Source organism: Chiloscyllium plagiosum, unplaced genomic scaffold (assembly GCF_037043375.1).
Source record: "Chiloscyllium plagiosum isolate Xiang-an unplaced genomic scaffold, Cpla_swu_hap1 HiC_scaffold_3, whole genome shotgun sequence".
Lineage (NCBI taxonomy): Eukaryota > Metazoa > Chordata > Chondrichthyes > Orectolobiformes > Hemiscylliidae > Chiloscyllium > Chiloscyllium plagiosum.
Genome location: NW_028270141.1, coordinates 57798663 through 57813253, shown reverse-complemented (window position 1 = coordinate 57813253; position 14591 = coordinate 57798663). Strand labels below are relative to the sequence as shown.

The 14591-nt window shown below is 43.0% G+C and overlaps 2 protein-coding genes across 26 annotated transcripts in view; one reads left to right on the top strand and one right to left on the bottom strand.

Annotated features, from left to right (window-relative positions):
- The window catches only part of rims1a (regulating synaptic membrane exocytosis 1a), an 857383-nt gene that overhangs the window by 25545 nt on the left and 817247 nt on the right, over nucleotides 1–14591 (bottom strand). For 24 of the 25 annotated variants that reach the window (XM_087979575.1, XM_087979613.1, XM_087979584.1 and 21 more), the window contains one exon: nucleotides 1906–2015. In XM_087979575.1, the coding sequence (XP_087835701.1) occupies nucleotides 1906–2015 (110 nt within the window). Of the gene's footprint in view, nucleotides 1–1905; nucleotides 2016–14591 lie in introns of those variants that run through there. The other variant, XR_015753101.1, reaches the window with a different exon arrangement.
- Nucleotides 9471–11043, top strand: LOC122544849 (SOSS complex subunit B2-like). The gene has a single exon (XM_043684152.2). It carries the CDS (start codon nucleotides 10082–10084, stop codon nucleotides 10739–10741), a length of 660 nt encoding a protein of 219 aa, XP_043540087.2. The 5' UTR covers nucleotides 9471–10081; the 3' UTR covers nucleotides 10742–11043.

Sequence of the window (14591 nt, the reverse complement as noted above, 5' to 3'; positions counted from 1 at the left end):
TTAGTCCCGTGTGAATCTTATTACACACCTCCCCGTGTGAATCTTCTTATCTGTATGTAACCAGAATGGAATGTGTTTTTTAGCCTTGCTCTGCTGTTCACATGAATGTTTATATCTGGAAAAGAGTATATCAGCTGGAAAAGTCTCCAGTTCGGTGAGTCTGCTCCGGGGTTACGTTTAACCGCCGAGCGTGGGTTGTTGGCAACCGCTCTACGAGAACTGACGGCTCCCAGTTCCGGTAACATGTAGAGTGAGTATAAGCCAGACCCGTTGGTTGTGGCGACGCTGCGGGGAATAAAATGCCCATATTCTAGCAGACTCGCCTCTTGGTCGTTTGTTCTGTGTCAGACTACTCTCCTACGAACCTGACCTTGAGAATTTTTTAAAACACCACCGTAAACCTGTAAAGGCTGACGTAAGTTTGCATTCTCCCCCTCCTCCCAGACCGCACATCCCTCCACCCTCTCCTTCCTCCTGCAGTGATCTGGGGTGGCACGGTGGCTCAGTGGTTAGCACTGCTGCCTCACAGCACCAGGGACCCGGGTTTAATTTTGGCCTTGGGCGACTGTCTCTGTGGAAACCCGGTGTCTGTGTGGGTTTCCTCCGGGTGCTCCGGTTTCCTCCCACAATCCAAAGTTGTGCAGGTTAGGTGAATTGGCCATGCTAAATTGCCCGTAGCATTAGGTGCATTAGTCAGGGATAAATATAGGGTTGGGGAATGGGTCTGGGTGGGTTACTCTTCGGAGGGTCAGTGTGGACTTGTTGGGCCGGGTGGCCGTTTCCATATTGTAGGGAATCTATATTAGAATCTAAACTAATCTACTCTAGCTTCTGGCCGTCTTGCATAACTCAGTGTTCTTTGCACAGATACTGTATGTTTCCAGCAATTTACTTGTCTGTCTCAGTTTCCTTGCATTTGCATTTTTTATGAACCAGTTTAAGAGAAAGAAGTTAAGAAATAGGAGCAGGAATAGATTATTTGGTCCCTTAACCTTGCTGTACCTTAACATAGTAGATGATCATCAAGCTCACACGACTGCCCCTCTCACATCTCTGGATTGTCAGTGTGCAAAAAAATAAAATGTTTTCATGGATTTGGAGCACTTAACCATATTGTCTAACAGAATTCCTCTCCAAACTCTAAGCCAATTGTCAGTTGATACAGATAAAATCTGGGATTAGTGAGTTTTGAGAAGATTTGTAGCTCAGGTTGAAGTTTTGAATGTAGGTTTGCTCGCTGAGCTGAAAGGTTCATTTCCAGACGTTTCGTTACCTTACTAGGTAACATCTTCAGTGGACTTCACGCGAAGCAATGCTGAAAATTCTTTCTTTCTATTTATATGTAAATATAAATATATTTCTAAATATATACATATAAATAGAAAGCAGGAATTTTCAGCATTGCTTCACATGAGGTCCACTGAAGATGTTACCTAGTAAGGTAACAAAACGTCTGGAAATGAACCTTTCAGCTCAGCGAGCAAACTACATTCAAAATCTGGGATTGTCTAACATGGGGAAAATATGTGCATAGCATTGCTGAATCACAGGACAGCACTTCAAGAAGAAATTCCATTTACTCTACACTAATGCCTCATTTGTCCACAATGCACCACTTATTTGTTTATGCATAATTATTAATTATCAGGACATTCAACCTCAAATACAACAAGATTGAAAAGGTCCAACAAAAAACACTTGCTCGAAATAACTTTCAAAATGTATCACTGAGAATGACGAGGCAAAACACAAAGAATTTTGATCCATATGTACAGAAATATTTACTAAGTTAAATTTAAAATAACCTGGCTCTCTCATGCTTCTTAAATAAACTCCCATGGTCTATTTTGGTCAAACATTTTGCAAATAATATTCAATGCAATTCTGGTGACCATCATCACTTACCCATGGCAGGTGTTGCTAATGTCTGTCTCCCAACAAGTTGTGCAGGTCCCAGTCCATCGAGGAATTCACTGAACTGACTGTCAGCTCCCAGTCTCATCCCAGGGAATAAACTGAAACAGACAATAGCACTTAGTGCAGCTGGAACTATTCTGCTGAATGATTGCTTCAACTTAACCTGGTGATTGACTGCTTCAAGAAAGGACGGCACTCACATGAAGCATGGGTTGGGAAACTGCAGTTCTCCTGATGAAAATCAGTCCTCTCATGTCAGCTTTTAGTTCATAGTAAACCATTCCAATGACTAGCTTTTCTTCTAATATAATTTTCCTTCCCATCTCTCCCATTGAAATACTCACTGGAGTCACCAGTCATCACCCAGGAGCTTACAGCAACAGCTTCCATTTGACCATATCTTTAATGCTGAAAAATGACTCAAAGCACTTTATTCTAGGCACAAGGAAAAGAGACAAAGGAAATCATCATACTGGATGATAAAATCTTGGTTTGAGAGGCATTTCAATATCTCAAATTTTCTACATTCTACTCTATGTTGACTCAAATTAGCTCAAATTTTCTCCAGTTCTTTGTCATTCTAATATCCTTAGTTTATTTACAGTCTCTTTGTATTGTTGAATTTAAATGTCTGATTTAATTCTTTCTCCCATTCTGAATATAAGCTTTACACCTAGAATCTTAATTGGGGTGTTCTCTCCACAAATGCTATGTATTAGAGAGGTAGAAGTTTGGGACAAGAGCCATGAGTCAGAGGATAGCTCATCTGGTTGGATAATTAAGTAATATGTTAGCTTGAGTGAACACATAGAGATAGGGAAATGTAAGATGTTGAAGCCTAATACTGAGAGACCAGAGTTATTAGAATCAATGGCTGGTGATGTGGACTGGAGTAGGACAAAAGCCCTTAGAACAGATTCAAATGGAACTGATGGAGAGTCTGAGATTAGCATGAAGGTTTATCAAGGCTGGAAATGGCAAACAGGATTTCAATTGCATAATAATAATTACAACATATCACTATATTTCACGCAAGCTTCAGCCCTCTCTGGTTAATTCACCTCACCTGTTTTCTACTTCCTCTTCCTTTCAGGTACGTCTCTAGCCTCTACTTATTGAATCTAATATTTGCCGTCTTTGTGAATGATACAACTGGATTTGAAACAGTGTGACTTGGTCTGAGACAGGGAGAATTGCCCATGTATGGAGTATACATTTGAGCTACACTTTGTGGCAGAGACACTGTGCAATGCCTGTTTACAAACACTAAATGGCCTTTCTAAGTCTGGAACTTAACTGTCCAAAATATTGCTCATGTCAGAAAAGTGGCATGTATTTTGTATACTTCAAATAGATGGTCGGACCTTGGCATGCATAAATTAAAAACATAATACTTAGTTACACCAAGATTGATTTTGCATGGAAGAACACAAAGCAGCTACCAGCCACTCTTTATTCGAAGACTGCCAATACCCAACCAGAATGAGGACGTCAATACTTTCCCTCCCTATCATCACTGATACCCACTGATCTCAACTCAACTGTTACAAGTTTACAAGTTAAAAACAGAAATGGATCATTCGGTCCTTCGAGTTTGTTCTGCCATTCAATAAAATCATGGCTGATCTTCTTCTGTTTTAAAATCTATATTTCCATTTACGCCAGAAAACCTGTGAGTCTCCTGCCTAACAATTATCTAAATGTCTCTGCCTCAGAAATATTCAATTACCTTGTCTCCATTGCCTTCTGAGGCAGAGTTTCAAAATTACCTAACTTTTTGAGAGTAAAATATCCTCCCTTCATTTCTGTCATAAAGGTATTTTAAAAAAATACAAGAGGAAACATCCATTCCATATCCACTCATTTACTTCAATTGAGTGATCCCTCACTCTTCTAAACTCCAGTGAAAACAAGCTTAGTCTGCAGAATTTTCCTCCAAAGACAACCTGTTGATTCCAGGTATTCTTATAAATACCCTCTGCATCCCCTTTACATCCTTTTTTAAATAAGGACAGCACAACTATGCACAGTATTCATGTATTTCTGCTGTGTTTCCTGCCAGATAGCCAATCTTATATACATGCAAATATATTACCCCCTGCATTATGAACTTCTGTTTTCTGGAACAAAAAAGCCTTCTAGAAATTCAATCACAGTATAGGCTCCCTGAATTCTCAGTCCTTTTCTAAAAAAAAAGTCTACTACATTTGTTAAAGAGGATTTTCTGCCACAAAAACAAGGTTGACTCTTCCTGATTACTCTGAGTTTTTCCAAGTGTCCAGTTACAACTTCTTTAATGATGGATTCCTAACACCTTCCCCCGAAAGACATCAATCTAACTGGCTTACCGTTCCCTGTTTTCTGCCTCCCTCTGTTCTTGAATAGAGAGGTTATATTTATTACTTTTCAATTTGAAACATTTTCTGAATATAGGAAATTTTGAAAAATTAACGCTAAACCATCTACCATCTCATTAGCCTTTTCTTTTATGACCCTAAGATGAAATTAATCTGGACCTAGAGACTTGGGGGTTGCAGTGAGAGAGAGACTCACTGAGAACTTTGTAGAGATGGAGGAGAACTTCTTCAAGGTAGGCATCCTTGCAAAAGAATTCGCAGTAAGGTTAAAATCAACCAGGCGAAAGTGAGGAGACTGCAGATCCTGGAGATTAGAGTCAAGATTAGAGTGGTGCTGGAAAAGCCACAGCAGGTCGGGCAGCATCCGAGGAGCAGGAAAATCGACGTTTCGGGCAGGAGCCCTTCATCAGGAATGAGCCTCATTCCTGATGAAGGGCTCCTGTCTGAAACATCAATTTTCCTGCTCCTCGGATGCTGCCCGACCTGTTGTGCTTTTCCAGCACCACTCTAACCTTGACTAATCTCCAGCATCTGCAGTCCTCACCTTCGCCTGGAACGAGAGACTTGTCACCCCATAGCTTCAATCAAGTTTACTTAACACTACTTTCCTTGTGATTGTAATTTCATTAAATTTTTCCCTCCTTCTGTGGCCTAACCTAGAGCAATAATGGGAAGATGTTTTGTACTTTTTAAGATAGATGCAAAGTATTTTTAAAATTTCATATTATCTATTAACTATCTAGAGGATCAACTCACTTTATTTACTACTTTACCTATTAAATAGCTCCCTCTCATGCTCTAATTTCATATTCCTGATTAAACTTTCAGTCATTCTCTGATGCTCTTTGTATTCTGAACAACCATCTGACCTGTCACTTTTCTTTGTAAAGTTAATGCTTTTTCCTGAAGTTTGAAGCTTTCCTCTAAGTTTTTTGGTTAATCCCAAATTGTGGTCCTTTCTTTAGAACTTTTCTTTATAGTTGGCATACATATATATGGAGAATATACAGTCCGATATCACTGACCCTATTGCCTATTGATATCCACTAACCACATCGCCCACTGATACTCAATAATTCCATTGACCACTCATACCTATTGATCCCACTGTTAGTGATTACCATTGACCTAATTGCACACTGACCCATTTTTTCACTAAGGTGCAACAAGATAGTGGTACAGGAGCAGGCAGCATTTGGGCTCCTCAGCCCAAGGTTCATCATTCCGTCCGCTTTTTGCCCCCTTTTTCTTCAACACTGGTTGTTTAGTGGTTAGCACTGCTGCCTCACAGCATCAGGGCTTTGATTCCAGCCTCGTGCGATTGTCTGTGTGGAGTTTGCGCATTCTCTCCGTATCTGCATGGGTTTCCTCCAGGTGGTTCGGTTTCCTTCCACAATCTAAAGACGTGCAGGTCAGGTGAATTGGCTATGCTAAATTGCTCACAGTGTTAGGTGCGTTAGTCAGGGGTAAATATAGGGTAGGGGAATGGATCTGGGTGGGTTACTCTTCAGAGGATTGGATTGGTGTGGACTTGTTGGGCCAAAGGGCCTTCTTCCATACTGTAGGGATTCTAATCTAATCTCTCTTTTTTTTTCTAAGCTTATACAGTGTGTTTTTTCTGATAAGAAAGCTTACCTTGGAGCCTCTGAGAGCCAGAACAGAGCGAACTGGAGGCATGCAACAGAACAGGCAGGAAGCCTGGGAGTGGTGCAGCTGAGAGCTGGAGTCGAGCAGGCTGGAGGCTTGAAGCAGAGTGGAGACAGTTTTTGGGCTGGGATCTGGTATGGGCAGTCAGCAGCTTTGGGACTGGTCAGACTGCATGTGGAAATCCCTGCACTGATTTACTGCAATGAGGCTGAAGGGTGACCGTATGGTGGTTTATAAAATCATGAAGGGCATAGATAAGGTATATAGCCAAGGTCTTTTCTTTGGGGTGGGGGGGTCCAAAACTAGAGACCATTAGTTTCAGGTGACATGGGAAAAATTTAAAAGGGGACTAAGGGGCAACATTTTCATGCAGATAGTGGTACATGAATGGAATTAGCCAGAGGAAGTGGTGGAGGTTGAGACAATTTCAACATTTAAAAGGCATTTGGATGGGTTCATGAGCAGGAAGAATTCGGAGGGATATGAGCCAAGTGCTGGCAAATGAATCTAAATTTACTTAGGATACCTGGTCAGCTATTTTCCCTGGAGCATCGGAGGTTGTAGAGATTTATAAAATCATGAGGGACACAGATAGGGTAACCAGATAAGATCTATTTTCCCCATGGGGATGGAGTCCAAAACTAGAGGGCATATATTTAAGGTGAGAGAGAGGAAAGATTTAAAAGGAATCTAAGAAGCAACCTTTTCATTCAGAGGGTGATGTATGGATTGAACTGTGAGCGGAGGTAGTGGAGGTTGATGCAATTACAACTTTTAAAAGGCATCTGGATGTGTTTATGAATAGGAAGGGTTTAGAGGGATATGGCCCAAATGTTGGCAAGTGGGACTAGATTAATTTAGAATATATGGGTGGCATGGACCAGTTGGACAGAAGTGTCTGTTTCCTTGCTGCACATCTCTATGACTCTATGGCTCCAGTTACCCTTTTGTCCTTAATGTATTTGTAGAATCCCTTTGGATTCTTCTTGCCTTATTTGCCAAAACTCTCTCGTATCCCTTCTGATTTGCCTCTTATGTATATTTCTACTGCTTTTACACCTTTCTAGGGATTCACTCAATCGCTGCTATCTCTGCCTGACATATGCATCCTTTCTTTTCTTGACCAAAACCTCAATTTCTCAAGTCATCCAGCATTCCCTACACCCATTGGCCTTGCCCTTCACCCTGACAACAACATACTGTCTCTGGATTTTTGTTATCTCATTGGATTTGATTTATTGTCATGTGTACCTAAGTACAGTGAAAAGCTTTGTTTATGAGCAGTACAGGTAGATCAATGTAAGCAAGGACATACACATCATAGGGTGGAAAAAACACTTGGAGAGAGGCATATAGGTTAAACTGCACAGGGCAAGTGCTAGGCAAGATCAACATTAGTTGAAGTTAGAAAGTGCATTCATCAGTCTGATAACAGCAGGGAAGAAGCTGTTCTTGAACCTGCTGGTGCATGTGTTCAAACTTCTAAACTTTCTGCCTGATGGAAGAGATTCTAGGAGAGCATTACTGGGGTGGAATGTGTCTTTGATGATGCTGGCAGTCTTTCTGTGACAATGAACCATGTAAATAAAGTCCATGGATGAAAGTTTGGCTTCTGTGATGTCTATTACTTTCTATAGTTTCTTACAGTGCTGGTCTGAGCTGTTGCCATACCAGGCGAATATGCATGCAGACAGTATGCTTTCTATGTTGCATCTGTAGAAGTTAGTGAGGGTCCTTATAGCCATGCCAAATTTCCTGAGTTGCTTCCATAGAAGCTTTGGGCCAAGTAATGGAAAATGAGATTAGAATGGTTAGGTCCTTGGTTTTGACAAAAAAATACTATGAATGCTAGAATCCAAAATAGACAGGCAGGAGGCTAGAAGAACACAGCAAGCCAGGCAGCATCAGGATGTGGAGAAGTTGACGAGTCAGGTGTAACCCTTCTTCAGGACTGGTGGTGGGTATAGGGACAGCTGCAGACAAAGGGTGCAGCAGGGGAAGTGTGGTGAAGTGGGGATAGGTGAAGACAGGCAGAGGGTGTGATCTGATTGGAGGAATGAATCAGTTGATGGCAGGGAGGAGTGGAAGGGAGAGGGCAGGCTGGGAATGGAGTATGGGATGGGAAGGGAGGTTATTTGAAATTGGGGACTCAAGGCTGTCGGCTGCCCAGGCGGAAGATGGGGTGTTATTCCTTCAATTGTGGTGGGGTTCATTGTGGCAATGGAGAAGGCTAAGGATGGTCATGTTGGAATGGGAGTGGGAAAAGGAATTAAAATGGGTGGTGACCGGGAAGTCCAGTTGGTCCCTGCGGGCCCAGCTGCGATGCTTGGTGAACCATTCCCTAAGTTTACGTTCGGTCTCACCGATGTAGAGAAGACCACATTGGGAGCACCTGATGCAGTAAACTAGATTAGAAGAGAGGCAGGTGAACCTCTGTCTCACCTGGAAGGAGTGTTTAGGACCCTGGATGGAGGTGAGGCAGTTGGTGTACCGACAGGTTTTGCATCTTTTCCGGCTGCAGGGGAAGGTACCTGGGGGTTCGGGAGGATTGGAGGGGAGAGTGACGCAAAGCAAGGACTGTTGAAGGAAACGGTGCTTGCGGAAGGCAGAGAGAGGTGGGGAGGGGAAGATGTTCTTGGTGGTGGGGTTTCGTTGGAATTGGTGGAAGTGTTTAAGGATGATGCGTTAGATGCGGAGACTAATGGGGTGGTAGGTAAGAACAAGGCCCCCAAGGCCATAATGAACAACATCACAAATTGGAGGAACACCTCATCCTCCGCCTGGGCAGCCTATACCCTAGGGGACTCAACATTGTCAAAAAATTATTTTTTCTGTTTTTCAGCAGCAGCAGCAGCTCGAAGTGCAGGAACTTGGTCCAGGGGCCTATTGGGAGCGGTGAGTCACTATCCAGCTCCAGCTATATAAGAAAGTATTTTCTATCTTTTTAGGGCCTTCCAACCAACCACCTCCTCTAACCTTAAACACCAGGGACACATCAGGTAAGCTTCTCTTTTTTAATATTCTGATAAGGGATGGCAGTGCAAAGAGAGGAATGTTCCTCCTGCATGATGTTTGAGGTGAGTTACAGGGAAGCAGTTACTCCTAGGCACGAAGAAAGCTGGGTAACAGTTCAAAGGGGGGGAAAAACAGTCAGTGCAGGGATCCATGTGGTCATTCCCCTGGAAAACAAGTATACCATTTTGGATACTGTTGGGGGGGTACAACTTACCAGAGGTATGCAGTGGGTGCAGTTCTCTGGCACAGAGTCTGCCCCTGTTGCACAGAAGGGAAAGAAGGGAAGGAGGAGCCACTGGGCACTCACTAGTTAGAGGGTTAGATAGAAGGTTTGTTGGGAACGAACGAGATTCACGGTTGGTATATTGCCTCCCAGGTCCATGATGTCTTGGATCGTGTCTTTGGAGTCTTGAAGGGAGAACGTGACCAGCCCAAAGTCATGGTCCATGTAGGTACCAACAACATAGGTAGAAAGAAGGGGCTTTTGTGTGAGAGCCGCGGGGTGGTGAGGGGGCGCTGGGGGGCAGCGAGGGGCACTTTATAGTCGGGATAGGGCCAAGTCAGTAGCGTTTATCCCGGTCATGTATTCTGGTCACGGGGTTTAATCATGACTCGAGTCAGTTAATTAAAAAAAAAAGTTGCTGCTGGCTCAGATGCGAGTTTAAAAGAGAGAGAGAGAGAGTATGTTCCTGTCTGTGAGCCAGAGTTTGCTTATCACTGCAATAAAATAATAGCGTGGGAGTGAGAGCAGGAGGGAGAGCTGGGCTGCTTCCTCTTCGATTTTAAAATTTAAATCCCTGAGTTTTGTTTTTTTTTGGGGGGGGGGGTTGCTCGCTGGCTTTTTGAATCAGAAGGAAGCATTAACTTAGAATTGTCACCCGAGGGGCTTGTAATCTGCGGAAGTTGCAGTTTTTGTTTTTCTCTGTTCGCCCCTCTCTCTCTCTCTCTCTACCCCCCTCCCCATCCCCGGTGTGAGAGGAGCGGGGGGGGGCAGTCAGCAGCAGCAGCCGCCTTCCCGCACTCGGGAGCCTGGGCTCCAGCCAGCGGGGCTCTCTTTATCATCCCCCCCCCTCCCACCCTCCACCACCCTCCCCCCGAGTGATGCTTTGTGTTGCGTTGTGTGTCCGCAAATTTTCACAATCACCATGAGCATGGCCAACGACACATACGCGTTTGTTAAAGACATTAAACCAGGAATGAAAAATTTAAATGTCATCTTTATTGTTCTGGAAATAGGTCGCGTTACCAAAACTAAAGATGGACATGAAGTGAGGTCGTGCAAAGTAGCCGACAAAACTGGCAGCATCACAATTTCAGTGTGGGATGAGGTTGGAGGTCTAATTCAGCCCGGGGATATCATTCGCTTGACGAGAGGCTATGCTTCAATGTGGAAAAACTGCCTAACACTCTATACCGGGAGAGGTGGCGATCTTCAAAAAATAGGAGAGTTTTGTATGGTATATTCAGAAGTACCCAACTTTAGTGAACCAAATCCAGAATACCTCAACCAGCTGAACCAAACAAACAAAGTTGCACAAAGTGAACATAGAAACAATTCTCCTCCTAGTCAGCTGGCTACAAATGGACAGATGCAAGCAGGAAATGGCTCACAATGTGGGCCATTGCAAGGGGGACTTCCCCCATCAAGCAATAACCATCAACATCAGAACCCTAACTTTGTAGGTGGTGGAAGACCCAATGGACGGGGACCAATAAGTCAGCCACCGATGACTCTAGCGCAAGGATCTGCAGCAGTGACCACTGTTAGCAATGGAAGAGACCCACGTAGAGCATTCAAAAGATGACGTGCCAAATGTGTATATCGGCCTTGTTTAAACCTACACCCTACTTGAACCCACTCGATGCACTTTTATTTTTACATAACTGAGTTTGTATGTTTTGTTTTAATCCTCTTAATTAAGATGGGATTTTGAACTGTAAAACATTGGCTCAATAGTTGAGGTGATTTGCAGTGTTCAAGCTGCACAAACTTATTTTATGAGCTGAAAATGAGTTGTGAAAGTAGAGGTGATTGTGTTGAGAGCAGTGGGGAAAATAAATTAGGTAAAATGTCAATAAAATTCCATTAAATTACTGATAGCATGTAGTGAAAGGCATTCTGTCACCTTACTATCATTGGGTGTGTTCAGTTGAATCTTGTTCATGTATTCTGTGCTAAATTTACAAAGGAGCTATCTCTCCAACTGGTTTATCATAGTGCAGGAAATTGACGTTATGCTCTGGTGAGTTTTCAAAAAAAAAAAACTGTTTTCCATTTAAAATTAACTTCCAAAGCTAAGAACTTGGGTTTCACCTATAGTCTCTCATCCCCAGCCAGAGTAGCAGTCTGACTATCTAATGGTTTGGTTCTGTGGCTTGAAGGGAGGGTAAAATAACAGCTTGCTTCCTTCAGGCTGCTGAGCAGTGTCCTGCTGGAGGAGAGCAGGATGGAGGGTTGGCATATTCTATCTAATCATGCTTTACTGTTGAATAGTTTGCTGCTAAATTTAAGGAATATCACTAAGAACACAAGGTGGCTGGCATCTGTTAGTGTATCTGTCTTCAATCCCTTTTAATGGTGGAAGATTCTGAGGAAATGCCATTGAATTCTTTAAAAGCCATAGGTCAAATCACATGCAGAAGTAGTCTGTAATTGCACTTTTATTGGGCATCAGTTGTTGCATTGACATCATGCAGTTTAACATTGGATCAGAGCTGACAGTAAGGTTGTCCGTACTGTTGCTACAGAAATGTTTACTATTTATAAATGTATAACTGGTTTAGGTCAGATTTTAACATGTCTGCTTACATGCTAGTTTTAATGAGCACATGCACCAATGTGAATTTTAATATCTTAAACCTTAATGTATAAGTTTAAGTGATTTATTTCTTGCTTCCAGCTGTGTTCTACAATTTTAAACTATGATCTAGGCCTAACTTTAGATACATAATTACACCATTGCTGCTGTGCTTCCCCCATTTAAAGAGGGGCGGGGAAGTTATTCCACTGCCTGAGCCTACGGTTCCATCTGTGGGACTTGGATTCTGTGAATTACCTACCACACTTGCTGCATTGTGGTGGTGACGACAATTCAAAAGTAGTTCAGTGGTGGCCTAAAGAGAGAGATGATACTGTGCAATTTTAAGTTTCTTCTTTTATACCTATGTGCACAATGGTATACAGCAAACCTAAAGTGTTGTTTTATTTGTCAGTCTGTACTTCTGGGTGGAAAAATCTTTTTTAAAAGAAAAAAGAAAAAGTTCATGGAATGCCCTGCCAGTAACAGTGGTGGACTCTCCCTCTTTATGGGCATTTAAGAGGGCATTGGATAGGTATATGGAGGATAGTGGGTTAGTGTAGTTTAGGTGGGCTTGGATCGGCGCAACATCGAGGGCCCAAGGGCCTGTACTGCGCTGTATTCTTCTATGTTCTATGTTCTATAAGGATGGGGAGTGTAAGGCAGATTTCAGGAATATAGAGTAGAAGCTGAGAGCTAAAACAAACAGAGTTGTTATCTCTGGTTTGTTACCCATGCTAGGTGATAGCGAGAGAGGTATCAGCTGAACAGGTGGCTGCAGGGATGATGCAGGAGGGAGGGTTTCAGGTACATGGATAATTGGGACTCATTCTGAGGATGGTAGGACCTCCACAAACAGGACGGTCTTCACTTGAACCACAGGGTGGGAAATTTGCTGGTACTATTCGGGTGCGTTTAAATTAGCTCAGCAGGGGGATGGGAACCAGATGTGTAGTTCCACTACACAAGAGGATGAGAGTAGGGAGGGCATGGACAGGATTTCACGGTCGCAGGAGAGTACTGGCAGACAGCAAGCTGGTTTTAAGCGTGTCTACTTCAACGCCAGAAGCAAATGAAATAAGAAAAGTGAGCTGGCAGCATGGATAGGTACCCTGGATGTCGATGTTGTGGCCATTTCAGAGACATAGGTAGAGCAGGGTCTACCTATGTTGCTAGTTCCAGGGTTTAGATTGTTCATTAAGAACAGGGAAGGCGATAAAAGATAAAAGGTGTGGCCTTGTTAATCAAGGACAGTATAACAGTGGCTAAAAGGACTTTTGAGGAGGACTTGTCTACTGAGGTTAGAAACAGGAGAGGAAAGGTCACACTGCTGAAAGTTTTTTTATAGGCCTCCACAGAATTCCAGTGATGTGCAGAAGAGGATCAGCAAAACAATTCTGGGTAGGAGTGAAAGAAACAGGGTGGTCATTATGGGGGACTTTAACTTCCCAACATTGACTGGAAATGCTATAACTCTATTACGTCGGATGGATCGGTTTTTGTCCAATGTGTGCAGGAGGGTTTCCTGACACAGTATGTCGAAGGGCCATCCAGAGGGGAGGCCACATTGGATCTGGTGCTTGGTAATGAACCAGGCCAGGTGATTTAGTGGTAGCTGAGCACTTTGGAGAGAGTGACCATAATTCAATTACATATAATTTAGTGATGGAAAGGGATAGGTACATGCCACAGCGCAAGAGTTATCGATGGGGCAAGGGCAATTATAATGCGATTAGGTAAGGCTTAGGATGCACAGAATGGGGTAGCAAAACGCAGAAGATGGGGACAATCGAAATGTGGAGCTGGTTTAAGGAAAAGACATTGCGTGTCCTTGATAGTTATGTCCCTGTCAGGCAGGGAGGAAGCGATAAGGTAAGGGAACAGGGTTTACTACAGAAATTGCACTTCTTGTTAAGTGGAAGAAGGAGGCTTATGTGACAATGGTTCAGATGAGAGTGTTCAGATGAGAGTTACAGAGTAGCTAGGAAGGATTTAAAGAGAGAGTTAAGAAGAGCAAAAAGAGGACAAGGGCAGTCTTTAGCAGGTAGAGTAAAGGAGAACCCTAAAGCTTTCTATAGGTATGTGAGGAATAAAAGGATGACTAGGGTAGGAATAGGGCCAGCCAAAGACAGAGTGGGAAGTTGTGTGTGGATCCTGTGGAGATCAGAGAAGTGCTAAACGAATATTTCTCATCTGTTTTCACTCAGGAAAAGGAGAATATTGTAGAGAAGAAGGATGAGATATGAGATATTAGAGTGGAAAGGATCGAGGCAAAAGGAAGATTCTGGAAGGTGTGAAAGTAGACAAGTCCTCTGGGCTGAATGGGATTTATCCGAAGACTCTCTGGGAAGTTAGGGAGGAGGTGTTGGAGCCTTTGGTGTTGATTTTTGAGTCGTCATTGTCTATAGGTTTAGTACCAGAGGACTGAAGGATTGCAAATGTTGTGACATTGTTCAAGAAGGGCAGTAAAGAGGACCCAGGTAATTATAGACCAGTGAGCCTTACGTCTATTGTAGGAAATGTTTTGGAAATAATTATGAGATAGGATTTATAATCATCTAGCAAACAACAATTTGATTGTAGATAGTCAACATGGTTTCGTCAAGGGCAGGGCGTGTCTCACAAACCTCATTGGGTTTTTTTGACCAAGCATGTGGATGAGGGTAGGGCAGTTGACATGGTGTATATGGACTTCAGTAAAGCCTTTGATACGGTTCCACATGATAGGCTGTTGGAGAAAATGCAGAGGCATGGGATTGAGGGCGATTTAGCAGTTTGGTTTAGAAACTGCCTTTTTTGTAAGAAGGAAGTGAGTGGTGTTTGATGGAAAATATTCAGCCTGGAGTCTGGTTACTAG

Coding starts and splice junctions, on each gene's coding strand:
- LOC122544849 (XM_043684152.2), top strand. CDS start 10,082: ATGAGCATGGCCAACGACACATACGCGTTTGTTAAAGACATTAAACCA.